At 41.0% G+C, this 18,903-nt stretch overlaps 1 protein-coding gene across 6 annotated transcripts in view; it reads left to right on the top strand.

Moving 5' to 3' along the window:
• Ralgps2 (Ral GEF with PH domain and SH3 binding motif 2) overlaps nucleotides 1-18,903 on the top strand; it is a 137,244-nt gene that overhangs the window by 108,703 nt on the left and 9,638 nt on the right. For 5 of the 6 annotated variants that reach the window (XM_021173192.2, XM_021173198.3, XM_085842360.1 and 2 more), the window contains 8 exons: nucleotides 4,385-4,522; nucleotides 4,655-4,745; nucleotides 7,129-7,196; nucleotides 8,610-8,772; nucleotides 9,425-9,576; nucleotides 13,571-13,625; nucleotides 16,148-16,225; nucleotides 17,866-17,971. In XM_021173192.2, coding sequence (XP_021028851.1) covers nucleotides 4,385-4,522; nucleotides 4,655-4,745; nucleotides 7,129-7,196; nucleotides 8,610-8,772; nucleotides 9,425-9,576; nucleotides 13,571-13,625; nucleotides 16,148-16,225; nucleotides 17,866-17,971 — 851 coding nt within the window. The remainder of the gene's footprint in view (nucleotides 1-4,384; nucleotides 4,523-4,654; nucleotides 4,746-7,128; nucleotides 7,197-8,609; nucleotides 8,773-9,424; nucleotides 9,577-13,570; nucleotides 13,626-16,147; nucleotides 16,226-17,865; nucleotides 17,972-18,903) is intronic. The other variant, XM_021173203.2, reaches the window with a different exon arrangement.

Genomic DNA, 18,903 nt, shown 5'->3' with positions numbered 1-18,903 from the left:
TAGCTAAGGAAACCCGAATTTCAACATCTTCAATAGCTTGGCTCAATGATAAGTAGTATCTGAGTTTTTAACTCGCACTCGAAAGCATCGCTTTCTTGGCATCCTAGTTGCTGAGTGAGGCCTTGGGGCTTCTCATGCTGCACATGCTGTGTGCTTTCACCCCTCACTGCCTTAACTCCTTCCAGTCGTCTTGCAGGACCTGTATCCTTTACTTACTGGACGAGGTTGTTACCACTTTTGTAGAAGAATTTCTTAGAACGCCTCTGTCATATTTAAATATAAGGGGCTGTAAACTTTAAATAATAAATAAGTCAACTAGAATCTAACAGGAAAACGCTGATGATGATTGGTGGTTACTGTGTCAGCAGCCATGAGGGTCTACAGGGCTGTACTGTTGCCATCTCTTCTGGGTTCTGTTTTGTTTTTAGGGAAAGCAAGTGATTGGAGTTTTTCTGGACCCTTTTCAGATTTTCACGGGGACAGATAAGATAGTAGCTTCTAACCTCTGGTCTGTGTTCCACAGTTACTGAGTGGTGTTTTCATTCACTACTGCTAGTCGGCTTGGGTGAGAAGGGAGATGGTTCCTCTGAGCCTTTAAGTTTGAGAGTTATTTAGCTTTCTTACTTGAACAATTTCTATTACTAACCAACATTTTTCAAAAATTGGAGTGACAGACTTTAGGACCATATAACACTTGATTTGGCTTGTTTCATGGAAAATTAAACATGGAGATGAGTTCTGTGGAAAATCCTGAAAAGCAGAACTAAGGAACTACAGAGAGTGCGCTGTAGAGTGAGGTGTAATGGCAGCTGTGGAGAGCAGTGAAAGGAGCGCCCAAGGACCAGAAGCTAGAAAGTGGAAAGGAGGAAGAGTCGAGCAAAGAGGGAGGGAGGAGACTTAGCTCAGCGGTCCTGCTTGCCTAGCATGCGGAGGCGCTGGGTCCAGCTCAGCACTGCACAAACAGAAAGGTAAGAGAATCCGTCACTGCAGCAGAGTGGCTAGGGAGTGGTGAAGACCAGCTGATAAAGTGTTATAGTGGTCGGGAATTGTGACCTTGGCTAAAAAGAGTTTTTAGTACCTTGATGTGGGTACTTTATTTTGCTAATTTTAAGACATCTGCATTTAATGGTAAATACACGTAAGAATACATCTGTGTGTGTGTATATATATATATATATATATATATATATATATATGTATGTATATACTGTAGTTCAACACTGTTTTCAACCCTTTGTGGATCAGTATGTAAAAGCACACATCATATTCCAATACAAGTCAGAACCGTGAGCTCTAGGCCCTGAAACTCTGTACCATTGCATAGAATTAAGAGCGAGAAAGAATTGAGAATGGCTTACTCAGGTTTAGCAAATTGAGAAAGTAACATCGAAAGACTCATGATGTCATGATTCAGCCTTTCAGAAGCTGTAGGGTGCACCGGTGGTGCCCTAGCATGATAATGTACAACTGCTGCCCGAGGGCTGGTCCTGTGTCTTGAAGGCCACTGGGAGCTGGCGGCAGAGCCAACATGAATGTTGGAGTTGCCCACAGTGAGGTAAACCCCAGTGCCCTGTAATGACCAGCCATGGTTGTTGCCAATGTGTGCTTTGGGAGTTGGCGTGTGTGCTTGTCACTCAGCGTTCCTGTCTTCAGTGCTCCTGCTGCTTGGACTGTAACAAAGAGTACATAATCTAGGGATATATGTATTTTGCATGCAGTGAAAGGAACGACTTTTGAAACCCAATCCAGATAGAGCAGGGCTCCTAACCCACTGGGCACAGCTTGACTATGGAGGACAGTTTATATCTTCTCAGGAGTTTTTCACAGATTCTCCAGTAATTTCTTAGATGTGACATGCTGTTACCACAGAGTTTTGGATAAAGAAACAGACTCAAGCCAGCTAGGGTGGCATATCCCTAACCTCAGTATTATGGAGGCAGAGGAGTTTGAGGACAGCCTAGTCTATACATCAGGTTCTAGGCCAGCTAGAGCTACTTAGATCCCATCTCAAATGAGAGAAAAACGAAACAGACTCAAATCTGCTACATTGGTAAAGATCTTCTGTCTATTTTGGATCAAGCCTGGATTAAATGGAAATTTCTGCCTTCTATTGCAGGTCTCTTTCAGATATACACCTTAGCAAATGACCTGTCTTACACTGATTTAAAAAAAAAAAAAGACTCATGATGTAGGTAATGTGCACTTAAAAATAAACACTTTGTTCTTTACAAATTTTACCTTTTTATGGCTAATATCAGTAAACATGGTTCTTTAATTTTGTATGTAAAATATTTTTAGCATTCCGAAGTTGCTTGTTTTTCAAAGCCATTATTAATTACCATTTTAAATTGCACAGATACTGAGTCGTGGACTTAAAATTAGCAGCACAAACCACATACATACAAGTTAATGTACCAAATGCAGTATTAGGTGAGGAATTAAGAGTTCTGTAGGATTAACTGTGTATGAAAGGTAGGCTGTCAGTCATCCTGTTACAGAAAGATGCAGAAGACTGCGTGTGGACCCTGCTTTATTAGTGATGGCACTGGGAAATGTGTTTCATGAACCTAACAGAAAGTGGAAAGGCTAGGGTGGGCGCCTTTAGGCAGTCATGTGATTGGCCCTTGTTTTGCAGGTGCTATGGTGATTCCAAGAATGCTGAAGTTTTTTTGACCAGTCTCTCTTGTTTTGTTTTGTTTTTTAAAATCTCTGAGTAGGGAAATACACTTTTCTAGTCTCAGGGACCTAAGAAAGAAACGCATCTCTAGCATTCTGAGTATAAATTGTCAAGTTGGTAGTTCTCTGGCATTGCCTTTGGTGAGAATGCTGGGTAGTGCAGGCTTGTTCTTGCCCAGAGAGACTGTCAGCAGCATGCAGAGATGCATTCAGTACCTAGGTTTTACTGCTATTTCTAGTTCCTGGTACATTTGACACAATACTATAAATGGCCATGCCTTAAATTCTGTTTCTTTTATGAGACGATAAGTTACTGGTCTTGAATAAGATTGTGATACACAGCTGATAGTGTAGAAAGGCAGAGAGGTTTTGTGTATGTTGGGCTGGTTTATACAGTAGGTGTTTTAACTTGGGACCGTCAAGTCCTTTAGTGTCAGTAAGTGACAGAAGTAATGATGTGAAAGGTGGTAAAAGCTGCACTAGCTGTGACCACCAGTCCTGAACCTTTCAGTGGGGAGCATCCTGAGTGTCTACCTGAGCCTTCACAAGCTAATTCAAGACAGTAACAGAAAGGAAAAACCATACCGAAGAAAGTTTCTCCCAGTGACCTGAAAATCCCTCTGATTTAGGTTGGGATGGCAGAGGGAACCTCTCTTCCAGGTGCTGTGGTTATAGTGAGGTGAATCATTTGTTTCAGGCATTGGCATCCTTGCAGATGTCTGGGGGAAGGGGTTGTTTGTTTGTTTTTTTCATGTTTCTAATAATTTTGAGAACTTAGAAAGGAGATGCTTCCTTCAGCAGAGCCAGGGCCTTTTCAGTATTTCCTCACTCCTACTACCAAAACAATGACTATATAAACCCAGCAGTACCACTGGGAGGTACTGTAAAATGTATTTCATCTTCAGGTTGATCTTACAACCGTGCGTTTTAGTTGGGGGCTAGACAGAATGCAGCCTATTCATAAACACTGATCATTGTTGATATAGCTTCACATAAGAAAATCTCTGAAACATCACTTCAAAGAGAAAAACATCTTTGCATTTATCAAATGTCAGCGTTGGAAATGTAGGCTAAATTTGTAAAGCTATTTGCTAACATTACACATTGGTTATATATTTGGTTATAGAAATCTCAAAAAAATGTTATTTCAGTAGTATTGCTTTTTCTTCTCCTTCTGGGGAGGGGGAGTTGATAGAGAAAAGCTGATGTGGTCATTACCTAGTTCTCAACGGATAGATTGACACTTCGGTTACCTTATAAGTGCCACATTTAAAGAGAAACTTCTGGTTAAAAGCATACTGGCTCTGTGTTATGAATAGTGTTCATGTGTGATATTTGGGAAGAGATGTCAGACTTAGGGAAAACATTAACTTCCCCACCCAAGGCCTTGTCTGTAGACTCAGGAAAGTGGGGTTCTACTGAGTTTCAGATATTAAATAACCTTCTCTTTGGCCACTTTGCCCACTGATAAGGACTTTTAATTGCAGCCCCAGACTTTACTTGAAAACAACATGGGGAAACCTGACAAGGACCTTGGGTTTGTATGGTTTGACCCCAACTCTAGAGATCTCAACGCCAAGAGATCATGTTATGTTAATAATACACTCTAAATATAACACACTGGAAAACATACATAGGTTGTGTTTTCTTACCTTTACTTACTTGAAGTCATCCAAACTGCAAGTCACGTGTCTGGTTTCTGTTGCAGGCATCTATCTGTCTGACTTGACCTACATTGACTCTGCATACCCGTCCACCGGCAGCATTCTAGAAAATGAGCAAAGATCAAATCTGATGAACAACATTCTTCGAATAATTTCTGATTTGCAGCAGTCCTGTGAATATGGTGAGTTAAAAGAATGGGTTTTAGAGTTAATTTCCGTTTTGGTACCACATGGCCTTAGCTACCTTCAGTTATATTTCTCTCAAGTTTTCAGCTACTATGTACTTTAATAATCATTTATCATCTTTTGCCTAGATATTCCCATGTTGCCTCATGTCCAAAAATACCTGAACTCTGTTCAGTATATAGAAGAACTACAAAAGTTTGTGGAAGACGATAATTACAAGTAGGTCCATCTTCAAATTTGGATACTTTATCTAGTTCTCTACTTTGAGCCTTAATCCTTTCATCTAAGTATGGAGTCTACTCTAGTGCCTAGCCAGTGGGTCGTAGTAATTACCTGTGTTTCTTTTACTCACTGATACAACTGAACCAGCTGGTTTGTTGTTGTTGTTTTTTAATTTAAAAATAGTGAAGCTCTTGAGCCAGCAAGCATTCAGCAGGTAGACAGGCACTTGAGGACAAGCTGACAGTCTGCGACTGATTCCAGGACCCACACAGTGAGAGGGCAGAATCAGCCACATGAGTTACCCTCCCTCAAAAAATAACTAGACTTTAAACATAGTTTAACGTTCTTAAGCTGGAGAGAACAGACATTCAAAATTGGGGGTTTGGTTTTTGGGGGTTTTGGTTTTTTGTTTTGTTTTGTTTTTTCCTTTTTCTTATGTAATGGGACTCTTCCTAAGGAAATTTATATTTTTCTAAGCAGAAAAAAAATATGCCATTTACAAAATACAAAAACATATTCCTTCTTTTAAAGGGTTATTTTTAGGCATGTCTTTAAAAGTGTTTCCATGTCTTGAGGAGCTACTTAGACTTCCCATCTCTGGGTTGTTAGTAACGGTGCCAGTTACCACTGTAGGAGCGTATGTAACCTAGAGCACACTGTCCTTTGTAAGGATCCGTGGCCGGCAACCATTTCAGTGCACATCACAGCCGCGGGCAGAGAAGGTGCTGCCTCTTGGTTTTCTTTTGGTTTCATTTGTTGATTTTTTTTTCTTTGGTTTCTTCATCTGTATATTTTTCTTCTGGAAAGCTATAATTTATTTTTTTTCTGATATTAAATATGTGAACTCTTAAAATATTTTTAATGCACCTAAAATTGTTGCTTGAAACCTTTATTACCTTTTTCTTCCCCATATCCTATTACTAACACTTAAACATTTTGTGTCAGCGACTCACTTGAACATAATATGAAGTCAGGGTAGCCTTTGAAGGTTGAAGGTTCAGAGAGCTCCTCCCCTGTGTTATAACAGTCCTGAGTCTGATGTTCGGGGCATTACTACTCACCTGTTTTTCTTGTGCCTCTAGTTACTGGTGTAGAATTTATATTTCATAAATACATTTTGTCTAGGGAAATAAGATCGATTGATTCTCTTGATGTCTTGAAAACTCAAGATGCAAGTATTTATTAATATCTGTCTTCTGGCCAGAGAAACTTACTGGTTTACGAAGAGTTAAAGCATCATGTAACAGAATAGACTTAAGTGAAACCTACACAATTACAGAGAGTGGTAAACTTTTACTGACTATAGCAAGATTATGATAAGAGTTTTGTTTTGCTTTAATTAGAGCTAATTGTTTTGATTTTGAGACAGGGTCTCTCTGCGTAGCTCTAGCTGTCACGGAACTCACTGTGTAAACCAGGCTGACCTTGAACTCGGAGGTTCACCTGCCTTTGCCTTCTGAATTCTGGGATCAAAGGCAACACCACCATGCCTGGCTTAAAGCCACTCTCCTTTTCCTGAAGGACATAGACTTAGCTAGACTTCAGATATTTCCAAAGTGACGTCTGACAACACTCCATTTGTACGGGCAGGCTGGTGCATCATACGGACTTTGTTTTCCTTGGTGGTCAGAATTAGAGCCGTCTTAGCAGGTGCTGAGTAAGCTTCTGCCAGGTACTGTGCCTGTTGCTCAGATTGAAAAAGCGAATGGATAGTGTACTTTTTCTCAAAGAACTCAGTCTGCCATACGACGCATGCCTGGTACCCAGGGGCAGAAGATTCCTTAGCTGGTTGTGCATCTCTGTGTGAGTGATGGGAATCTGGCCTGGGTCCTCTGGAAATCAGCCAGTCCTTTTAACCACTGAGCCATCTCTGCAGCCACCTAAATGTGGGTTTTTTGGATAAAAAGAAAATAAACATTTAACTAATGGAAATGATATTCATCCTCTGTTCAGGCAACTTCATTTTATTATGGCCAGCATAAGTGTTCCAGACAACATCTGTGTCTTTCAGCCAGGTAGAAAAAGTTCTTCATTTGGTACATAGTTTTAACACAGAACAGTCTCTTTTCTTCTTTGTGACTTGACATCACTCTTATGAGATGGAAGTTTGATACTATTGATACTTGAATAGCAGTGCTTTCATACTGCAGTTAAGTGCTGTAGGTAGCCCTGGGGTGTAGCCAGCCAGCTCCTGCTATCTTCCATCCTGAGAGGGTGAAGTGCCCAACAGAATGGGTGTGCCGGGCACACAGGCTGCTAAGCCATCCATCTACACTGCCAACCACTGAGCCGTCTCTCTTATCGAGGTTTTCGTAAGGAAATGTGCCATTAATATTTTGCCAGTACTAGGTTTCTTACGTTTTGCTCTTTTGAAATTTAGGCTCTCCTTAAAGATAGAACCAGGAGCAAGTACTCCCCGCTCGGCTGCCTCCAGGGAGGACCTAGCAGGTGAGTCCGGGGCTGGTGGTTGGTGCACGGTTGCTTGGTAAGGGTGTTTCCAAAGTGGGGCTCATTATCTCCCAAACAGTAGACCAGGTAAGCTGATCTCATGAGAGAACTATACTGTAGAATAAGTGAAGAATTTGCATGACTTTCACTGCTACAAAAAAGGACCTTTTCAAATATATCAATATAAACCTTCAAACTAAGCCTCCCTCTTAGTACATAGCCTAAAAGTCCTGGAAGGCTGGGTTGGTCGGGTGGGATGAGCTACGTGACAGTGTCTGGATGAAGCACACTCGGAGCTGAGCAGTCAAAGGTGACTCTGTGCCTCTCATTCCTTTGCTGGTTTGTTTCTTTTTTTTTTTTTTTTTTTTTTTTTTTTTTGGTTTTTCGAGACAGGGTTTCTCTGTATAGCCCTGGCTGTCCTGGAACTCACTTTGTAGACCAGGCTGGCCTCGAACTCAGAAATCCGCCTGCCTCTGCCTCCCAAGTGCTGGGATTAAAGGCGTGCGCCACCACCGCCTGGTTTGTTTCTTTTTTAATGGTTGATTTTATATAGATGAGTGCACACCAGAAGAGGGCTTTGGATCCCATTACAGATGGTTGTGAGCCACTGTGTGGGTGCTGGGAGTTGAACTTAGGACCTCTGGAAGGGCAGCCAGTGCTCTTAACCACTCACTGAGCCATGGCTCCAGCCCCACAAGACAGACTGTTTCTGTGTGGTTTGTGCTGACCTCTAACTCGATGTCCTCCTGCCTCAGCCTCCCCATTGTGGGTTTTAGGTGCACACTTCCATGGCCAGCATTTTTGGACATGCTGCCACTCACTGTGTAGCCCTGGCTGGCCTGGAACTCCCAGAAATCCACCTGCCTCTGCCTCTTGAGTGCTGAGACTGAGGCTGTGTGCCCAGCAGCTTTTTATTAAGGAGGTATTTTGAGAGTCATATGCTGTGAGGTGATTTTTACTCACATAAATCAAATCCAGTGTTGGGCAATGTAGATAATTTCTAACTTGAGCACTTGACCTAGCCTATACATTTCTTTATGTAAATTCAGAGTTATACATAAAAAAGTAGGGCGTCAAATTGAAACTACTACATCCTAGGAATCAGAAGACCTAGGTATTTAGTCTAAATTTTGTTTTTGAATGAAGAGTCCACGCCTATCTCTTTCTCATATATAAAGTAGGGAATTATTTATACTGCCTTTGTTTACTGTACATAAGAGAGATAAAAATTTTTGTACAGTTGATTTATTTTAGAATTTGGAAAATAAGTATTTTCTTCAAGTCAATCAAATACAACTAACAGGATCTAAAATTTAGAGCAGTTTTATATCAGAGGTTCTGTTTTTGTTTTTAAGGATCATCCTTAGAAATCTTGTGACAATTTCCCTCTGTCTTCTCCCCTTGAACTGTTAGGTCCTGACATAGGCGCCTCGCCCCAGGGAGGGAGGAAGAGCAGTGCTGCTGCTGCCGCTGCTGCTGCCGCCGCCGCCGAGGGAGCCTTACTGCCACAGACGCCACCCTCCCCTCGGAACCTCATTCCACACGGACACAGGAAGTGCCACAGCCTGGGTTACAAGTCAGCAAGTGTTCTAAGTTGTTTGTAGATGGATTGTTTTATTTCTTTGTTAGTAAAATGTGCTTCTACATTCTGTTTACTTAAGTAGAAATTAGGCGCTGTGTGATTGCTTTTGTTAATAACATCCGTCTTCAGATTCAGTAAAAAACTACCTTGTTTGCCTAAAGAGATTTATTTTTTCTTATACCTGGATTTGGAATTGAGTATTCTTGAAATGCCCATATTTGAGGAAGATAAATTAGGAGTTTAGAGAGCTGTAGTAATACACTGAAAGTTTCTTGTTAAAACTGTAACCTTGATATCAAGAACTGTTATTTGTCATAACAAATACAAATAATAAATTAAGCTCTAAAAATCTACTGTTTGTATTTCTAAATACAAAAATAAAGAGGAAGGGAGGGAGAAAGGGGAGAGAGAGAGGAGAAGAGGAAAGAAAGAGAGAGAGAGAGAGAGAAAGAAAGAAAGGAAGAAAGGAAGGAAGGCAGTTCTTGCTTAGCATCAGTAGGTTTGCACTAGTGATTCCTCAAGGAGGGAAGCGTTCTCAGTGGGCATGGTTCTGTTCCAAAACAAATTCTGCAAACAGGTTGATTGTCTTTTATCTCCTGAACTAGAAACATAGGAAGTTATAAAGAAAGTTTCTCTTTGTTTCTAGTTTCATTCATAAGATGAACACAGCAGAATTTAAGAGCGCAACGTTCCCAAACGCAGGGCCACGGCACCTGCTGGATGATAGTGTCATGGAGCCCCACGCACCTTCTCGAGGCCAGGCTGAGAGCTCTACGCTTTCCAGTGGAATATCCATAGGTGAGAGACTCACCCGCACTTCCAGCTGCTGCAAAATACCTCAGCTGCAAACCATACATCAACCCTAGCACAGTGGCTCTCACCCTCCTAATGCTGTGACCCTTTAATACAGTTCCTCATGCCATGGTAATCCTCCGCTATAGAAATAATGTTGTTGCTGCTTTTGCTAGTTAATGAATTTTAATGTGGATATCTGATATGTGACCCCTGCAACTTGAGACCCACAGGTTGAGAGCCACTGCCCTAGTATAAACACAAAAAATTTTGGTTTAAAACAAAGGTACAATTAAATATAAGATGATGATAATTTTTAAACTGTTAATGGTTTTGACTCTAAATGAGAAGACCTTTGAGGACTTTGAGAAAAGACCAGAGACTACTTTAATTGGTTGGTTAACTATATGCAATTTGGATATGGAAGAGAAGAAAGGAAGGAGTCAAATGGGATTCCAAGTGCCTTGAATTCAGCACCCAGTTGGCGGGTGGTGATCTTAGCACACATAAGACTGGGAGAGAATCGATGCTGACTGCTGACATACATATTGAAGAGGTGGATGAATTTTGCAAGTTGAGAATTTTATTTGGAAATTGTTTGGTCCTTACTAGAGATGCCAGGTCACTGGACGTATGAGTCTGGGGCTCCCTTTGGGTAGTGTCAGGTCTACAGCTAAATGAAAAGCACCAATATCTCAAACTGTAAGACTTGTTTAGCTCACTTAGCTGCAGTATAAATAAGTAAGAATGTTCTCACATATAGAAGTTTATAGGAATTATTTTTTAATAGAAGATGGACTAACAGAGGAAACTATGACGGGGAGAAGCCAGATGTGCTATACAGAAGCCCGTTGTCTTGAAGAGGGAAGTTGATTTGTGTGTATGTGCACCCCACGTGTGGAGGCCGAGGTTGTCCTGGGATGTCCTCCTCTGTCACTCTTTACCTGATTTTTGAAATAGACTCTTTCACTGAACCTGGAACATGCTGCCAACCAACCCCGAGGATCCTCCAGCCTCTTCCTGCTGGTGCTGGGGTCACAGGGGTGTGCTGCTGTGCTGACGTGAGGTCTAGGGCTCCAAGCTTAGATTTTCATCCTTGGACAGCAAGTCCACTCCTCTGAGCCAGCACCCCAGTGCAGAGGAGGGAAACTGTAAACCCAGCAGCCTGCGGTGCGGGGCCAGACTCAGATGCTGTGTTCGTCGTCGGTTTCCTTAGCTGCCTGAGATGCTTTCCCTGTGGTTGATCACTCTGTGGCTTTCTGAGCCTGCAGCAAGGGAGCCGTCATGGTGGAAGCGTGCAGCAGAGCAGAACCATTTACCTTGAGTTGGAAACTGAAAAGGAATGGACTCCTCTAGGCCCACCCTAGAACAGTCCCCTCAGTGCCCCACCACCTCCCAATAGGGCCGAGCCTGGGGACCATCCATTTAAAACATGGACCTCTACAGGATAGCCTAGGTTCGAACTGTAGACAGTTGGCACAACAGTAATCCCAGCACTTTGGAGGCTGAGGCAGGAGGAGCTCAGCTTGGAGGATAATCTAAGGTAGTCAGCCAGACTCAGAGAGAGAGAAAGGGAGAGAGAGAGAGAGAGAGAGAGCAAACTCTTGCATGATGCACACAGGCAAAAATGCCCCAGAGAGCCAGAGGCAGGCGCCTCAGATAGCCCTGGAGCTGGAGCCACGGGCATTTGTGAGCTGCCAGCACACATCCAGAGAACACAACTCAGGACCTCTGCAAGCACAATAGAAGCTCATAACTGCTGAGCCGTTTGTCTAGCCCCCATTTTTTCTTCTTAAACTGTGGGTTTTGTTTGTTTGTTTGTTTGTTTGTTTGTTTTTTTACCTAGTCACTACTTCTTTTTATAATTAAAAACTGTACCCATAGTATGCTCAGCTGTGTTTCGGATTGTCACATTGCTCAAGGGCTAAGCTGTATTGATACAACCTCTCAGTGTCAGTAGAGATTTATTATCTGAGCTACGGACTCCCTTAGCCTGAGAATTCCAAACCCTAAACACAGAATTGCTTCTGACCCCCCAGCGTCACCTAGCACCTGTGATGCTGGTCATCTCTTTCTATATAAACGCTGCTAATTAAATGACAAGACAGATTGTTGTCTGAATACCTCTCTATCAGTGTTCTAAGTAGCCATGTGTGCAGCATCAGCCTTGATAGAGGGGGAAGAAAAGAAAAGAACCTGTTTTCAGTTAAAAGCTTGTTATTCACCAGGTGTGGTGACTCACGCCTTTAATCCCAGCACTTGGGAGGCAGAGGCAGGCAGATTTCTGAGTTTGAGGCCAGCCTGGTCTACAAAGTGAGTTCCAGGACAGCCAGGGCTACACAGAAAAGCCTGTGTCGAAAAACAAAAAAAAAAAAGTTTGTTATTCCAATTTATTCCAATGGAATATAGTGTGCTACTTAAGAAAAAAGATTTTGTATACATATTTCGCTTTTCCCTCTGTGTATTAAAATTATACCCTAATTTAGCTGTAGTTTTTACTTTTGTTTTGAGTGTGTCTTGTCAGAAATGTAGATGAAACATTTATGAATCTCCATGGAATCAGGATTTATTGAACATTGGTTTCACAAGTACCACAATTTCATGGCAGCAATTTGTCAGATATTGCTACTTGCCAAAACAAACACAGGGTCTCTTATTCCAGTCTTAATTGATATTAGCTCCACGTCAGATATTACGTGTGACACAGGCGGGTTGTGGAATGGCTACAGAGGATCAAGGAGGCAGGGAGCCTCAGCTGGGAAACCGGAAGTGAGGTAACAAACGGGCAGGAGGTCTGTGTGAGGGGCTTCAGGATCAGACCTGAGCTGTAGAGCTGAGTCCAGGGACAGAGAACAGAGGGCGGGACCAAATTCAAATGAAGGAATGAACAGAGACATGGTCAGTACATCCAGACAGACAAGCAGGGAGACAGACAATAATTTGAGTAAGTCACCTCAACAGAGGTGAGCTGACACGGAGAGTCAGGACTTGTCTTACTGTCTGTCTCCTGAGGCACACACCAATGGTCAGGTGGTTGGAGCTGGCACCATCAGAGGGCTATGACCTCTGTGAAATCAGGCTGCAGGTGCTGCCCCTCCTTGATGTACTGTCTCCATTAAGTTCTTTTATGAGGTCTGACTATGCCCATGTATGCTTACAGTCCCCGTTCACACTGGTGAGTGAGTAGGGTGGCATCATTTCTGCTCATGAGACTTGTCTAAAATGCCCAAGCCTCTGGGTTTGAATCCCACCACTGAAAAAGGAAAGTCTTGAGAAGAAAATGACGTATATGTGATATTCTCAGTATGAAGTTATGAATCATTGTTTACTGTTTGCCCACATAATAGCCTTAGGAGAAGAAAATAAATACAAAGGCAGAAACCTGAAGAGATGGCCTCCAGCTTGAGGCACTTAGTCTAACTTAAGTTATCAGATACTACGTTGTACTTACTGAAGAACACCTGCGGGAAGTCTTGCAGTCGAGCTGTGTCCTGCTGGTAACTCTGCGGTAATACAGCGGTGTTCCAGGTGATGCCATGCCCTGGGGAACGCCATTTCAAATTTCATTAGGCTGTTGAGCCTCATCATGGTATATTGGTTTCAAAATAGGACATTCATATGCCATGAACCTCTCTCAATTTCAGTTACAGCAAACTTAGTAAGAAAAGGCCTTTTCTCTCTCTGCACACTTTGATGGTAGAAGGCTTTTGGTTTTGTGGTATTGAGCGTCTGATTCAGGGGTAGACCAGCTCGCTTCCACTAAGCTACATCTCCAGCCCTTGTATTTGTTGTGCTGTTTGTTTTCAGGCAGGGTCAAATATTACTTGACCCAAGCCGTCTTTGAATTTGTAACCTTCATGTCTCCCCCTTCTAAATACTAGGATTATTAGTATTATTAACATGTTATTAATAGGTACCACCAGAAATCTTATTTTTGAAATATAATTTTATTTATGGAACAATCACTTGTGTAACAGTAGTATAACAACTTTGGTTTTAGGGAGCAGTGATGGTTCTGAACTAAGCGAAGAGACCTCTTGGCCGGCTTTTGAAAGGTAGGAGAAATGATTTGCTAAAACTGTCTCAAACTTACTTGGTCTGTCTTACGGAATGTATGAATTTGATTTGAAGAGATGCATGTTACGTATCACTAAGCGGCTTAAGTTTTTTACTGGTCAGAAAAAATGACAAGTAGACATTTAAATATGGAATTGTACATGAGAGTGGCTATTGGTGATCGTTATGTATGTTTATTTGGGGTTTTTACATGCGTTTTTGAATTTTTGAAATTGTAATGTAGACTCTTAATAATGAATTTCTAATAAAAAGTTTTAAATGACCATAATTAACTTCTATATTCCAAAATGAGATTATTTCCTTAGGTCTGGATAATTTAATGGTAAGACATTTATTTATCACTTTGTTGCTTTCCTAAGGACAGAATGACAGCTAACTTAAAATTACTAGTAAAGATGGATGTTTGACATAAAGATGTGAGTATGTGTAGTGCTTTGCACAGACCTGCTGTAAGGCCATGCTGCCTTTTCCTCCCTTTAAGCTAGAAACTCTGTCATCTGTGTGGAGACGGTGCTCTCCAGTGCTCATCAACAGAAGACCTCCCCGAGACTAATGAAGTTATTCACATAGGTGTTTGCTAAACGCCCATTCGAAATCTTATGTCATTACTTCAGGATGCTTGGGCTCAAGACATTTGACTTGACAGAAAGAATTGTCCCATTTTTACGTGTAAACCAAGACCTGAACTTGTAAGCAGCGAGTGCAGTGGGGAGTTGCTGGTTTTTATGCAATACTAAGGAGTGGACCTAGGGCCTTCTACTGAGCCCTAAGATCATTGCTTAGTTTAAATATTTATGGTCTATGAAAACTTTGTATCACTCATTTTTAAAAGGAACATTTGAAATTATATTTAAGTCGTCTTAATTTCAGGCTACTTATTGGAAACTTCCTCTTTAAAGATTTCTCAGGAGTATTATGTTATGACAAGTTCACTTAAACACTCTACTTTTTGATCTTTTATATACTGAGTGTCCCGTTTTGTTGTCACCATTGGGGAATTTGTAACAACTTGGTTTTATGTATTCTCTTCTGAAGTTTTATTTTCATTCTTTCTTTTTTTTTTAAGTTTTATTTTTATTTTGTGTGTATAAGTGTTTTTGCCTTTATGTATATCTGTACCGTTTCATGCCTGGTACCCACAGAGAGCAAAAGAGGGCGTCAGATCACCTAGAAGTGGAGTGGCAGATGGTTGTGTGCCGCTGTGTGGGTGCTGGGAATTGAACCCAGGCCCTCTGCAAGAATGGACAGTACTCTTGATGCTGAGCCATCTCTTCAGCTCCCACTTTCATTCTTTTGAGTTTACCTGAAACAGAGAACATAAAAGTTACATTGAGTTTGCTCTTTGAATTTGTAAAGAGTGTCTTTCCCTCAGGAAAAGGCGTAGCATCAGTCTTGGTTAAGGTGTATATTGTCATTTTTAGGTTAACAGTATTGTTCTTAGGTTGCTCAAACTGTAAATACATAACCCAGTCTACCACTGTGTTAGTGTGTTCTCATCTCAGCAGGTTACCTAGGAAGGCAGTTTATAAGGTCTTTCATACCTCAAAATAGTGATTTTCTTGTATAAAAGTTTGTTTTACATACATTTGCCATTAACATGTCTGCACTTGTGCCAAATTCAAAGCTGTGGCTCTTCAGACATTTTTTAAATAGCTAAAAAAAATATAGCCCAGAAAAATTTATACTTGAAATAATAGTACTGCCCCCTACACACACCAAGTGCCCTGCATCAAGCCTGGGGCCTTAGGCATGTAGCAAATGCTGTATCAGGAGCTATAGCCTCAGCCTCTGTATTCTAACCACAGTGTTCCTAGAGACATACCAAATACCACAGTAGGTTTTTACTTCAGGATCATATATCACATCCTTTTGACTTTCCCAACTTTCCCAAACAAAGAAACACCATTGTTTCTGGGTATATTTCCTGCATCAAGTATGACATGATCTGGGATGAACATGGGTTCCTACTGTTCTTATCATTTATTGGCTTTGTCAGCTGATATGAAATTACAAACTGCGAGTATTTACGCCCTAGTTTATCTCTACTAGTTTACTTTGAGTTATAATAGATTTTCTCATTTATTTTAAGTTTATAAGCCACATTACTTTTAGGTGTCTTCAGAGGGACATACAATAAAATTTATATATGTCCATATACCATATTTAAACTGGAAACCAAGAAGAGCACAGGGGCTTTGGAGCATCTTTTCAGATTTCCAGACTATTTGGCCATAAATAGTTCTTAACCTTTTGACAGATGTATGACAGTGAGTGCATGTGTTCCTGTATACGATAGCATGTACTTTAGACCTGTGTTTCTAGAGTCAATAGAAAAAGTTTAAATGTGTTGAATGTTTTAAAAAACCATATCTTACCCTTTTTAAGGATTAATATAGAAAGCTAGATTACATAGGAAACTGGAATACTATTCTAGGTATTGATGATGATCCTATCAATAAAAATATGAGTAATATATACAATTTATAATGGAATCCAACAGGAACAGATTATACCATTCTCTCGGCCCGGTGACAAGAGTGCCGCGAAATGGCTATCGAAGCCACACGAAGGCCAGCAGGTACAATCCCCTGCATCAGGGGCCATAGAACTCCCTTCTGGTGTTGGTGGCTGGCTCATATGGGTGTGGTCTGACATTTTTTTCTCTTCTTCCTCAGCTAATTGGTTTTAAAACTAAATAAATTGCCCAGGAAAACTTTCTTTAAAAGATTTAATGCAGTTTAAATTTGAAGTATTCTTTCTCAATCACAAGGCTAATTATTAAAAATTGCATCTTTATGTCACATTTTAAAAACGCTATTAGACCTTTAATGACACACTTTCTAGTGCTGCTAATTATGGCTGAGCTATACAAAAATCAATTTATTTTTCTTACGTTGCAATCAGACCATTTATTTTTCTAGTAAGTTTATATCAGTTTGTCCTTTCAAGGTAAGCTTTTTCTTTCCTTGGATAAACCATAGAGCCTGAATTTAGAAAAATCTTCTTTCATTAAGTAACTTTTATTGAGTTCTTTACTTAGCTGGGCCTCTTAGAACTTTTCTTTTTTTTTTTTTTTTTGGTTTTTTTTGGTTTTTCGAGACAGGGTTTCTCTGTGTAGTCCTGGCTGTCCTGGAACTCACTTTGTAGACCAGGCTGGCCTCGAACTCAGAAATCCGCCTGCCTCTGCCTCCCGAGTGCTGGGATTAAAGGCGTGCGCCACCACGCCCGGCTCCTCTTAGAACTTTTCTAGCTGTGTGAGCACCTAAAGATGGTAGATGCATGGGGGTGGGAACTCTAGCAACAGGAAGTCACCTCAGAGCAACGAGAAGCAAGCCCTGTCAGCTTGATGGTGACATCCCGTATATGTCCCCTCCATACAAACAGCTGGAGCATGAAATCTCTAGGTTGTCACTTTGAAGACACCTAAATAATCATAAAGAAAATTGAGCTTCTACATTCTTGGCTGTTTTAAGAGCTGTACATCTCACAACACATCACCAGAGACTGGCATTTAAATCATTCTGTCTTAAACATAAGCTCTAAACTCAACTGAGGGAAGACATTAAAATGAATGCATATGAAGAGGGAATCGGAGTGTTAGGTTTCTCTGTTAGAGAGCTCTCTGTAAGGCTTCCGAATGTCACTAAAACTTCTTACCCAGAAAGCCAGTTTCTAAAAGCCGGTGACTGACACAGTTACTTTTATTTAAATACTTTAAAAGGAAGTGAGTTTTTGGGGGTTGGTTTTTTTTTTTTTTAGGGAGTGGGGTGGAGTGTTTGTTGGTTGTTTATTGTTTTTGTTTGTTTGTTATTTGTATTTCTCTGTTTTGTATACTTAAATACTTGTAACAAAATCGTTGTCTCCTTGCCAACAGTTTCTGATGGTTTACCACAGTGATGTACTGTGGCACGTTAAAAAAATTACCTGGAAATCTTAACTAATTTTAGTTAAAGTAAATTGCTGCTTCCTTTCTAAAGTCTACTTATTGAAATATGTGATGAATGTGTGTTTAAACATCTGCTGGCCTTAATAACTTCCTAATTTACCTTTACAACAGCTTAAAACTTTAAAATTAGTAACTCTGTAAGATCCTCCGTATCTTACCAGCTCTCAATAAAGTCTCAGAGCTTTCAACATAAGAATTGGATTGTTGATGAACCCTCTCAGTGACCACCGCAGACACACTCTTAGCCACTTTGCTTCGTCTCATTGTTACAGCTCTGCGGAGTCGGAAGATTTGGCGGTGCATCTGTACCCCGGAGCTGTTACTATTCAAGGTGTGCTCCGGAGGAAAACCTTGCTAAAAGAAGGCAAGAAACCCACAGTAAGGTTCACCTCTTGAGTCATTTAACCTATACATTTTCCTTATTATGTTTCTTTCTTTGTTTGTTTTTAATTTAAATCCTGGACTGGGAAAACTCTGTTCTTCAACAGGAGGGTGAGCACACAGACAGAAAGTGTACCTGGTTGTTGATTTGGGTGTTCACAAAGAAGAGTGCTCGAACATGAGCTTCGCCAGTAGAAAGCTTCTGTTAGCTGGCCGGAAACTACACTGGGTGTTTGGGTTCCCAGTATAGCCCTGAACCTTTCTCAGGGTGAGCTTCTAACCGTAAAAACTATGTTCTGGGTCGACATACCTTCAGATAACAAGTTAGCTTGAAGTGGAGCTACAGAAGCCAGAAGGCAAGGTTCCCAGACCTGTGTATGGACTTTGGACTTGACCTTTGTTGTAGTTTTGGCAGGTGGTGCTGTGTACATGCTGAGAAATGGAATTTGACCAATTTTGTTCCATCAGTTCATTTAAACTTTGTAATACAGTATTTTTTCATGTAAAACAGAATCCCAATTCTAAATGTTCTCCAAACAATCGGCATGCTAGAGACAAAGTTCATGGGAGGAGCCTTTAGTACAGAGAGAAAGTTTGGCTTTCTTAGCACCAGGGTAGACTAAGGAAAGTTTGTCTCTTTACTACAAATGACTGGTAGATGAAGAGTTAGCTGAGGTGAGAACCAGAAGCTGTTTCTACCTCAGCCGTCCTCTTTGAATAAAACATTAATGGCATTAGGTTTACTCCTAAAAATTAACATCAGGTTTGCTACTGTTGAGCAGTAGTGGCGCACACCTTTAATCCCAGCATTTGGGAGGCAGAAGCAGGAGAATCTCCGAGTTCAAGCCCAGCCTGGTCTACAGAGTGAGTTCCAGGACAGCCAGGGCTATACAGAGAAACCCTGTCTCAAAAGAAAACAAAGAAAAAGA

This window comes from Mus caroli, unplaced genomic scaffold, assembly GCF_978045245.1.
Source record: "Mus caroli unplaced genomic scaffold, Mus_caroli_1 scaffold_1, whole genome shotgun sequence".
Lineage (NCBI taxonomy): Eukaryota > Metazoa > Chordata > Mammalia > Rodentia > Muridae > Mus > Mus caroli.
The sequence above is the reverse complement of the archived record's forward strand: the minus strand, read 5'-3'. Positions and strand labels throughout refer to the sequence as shown.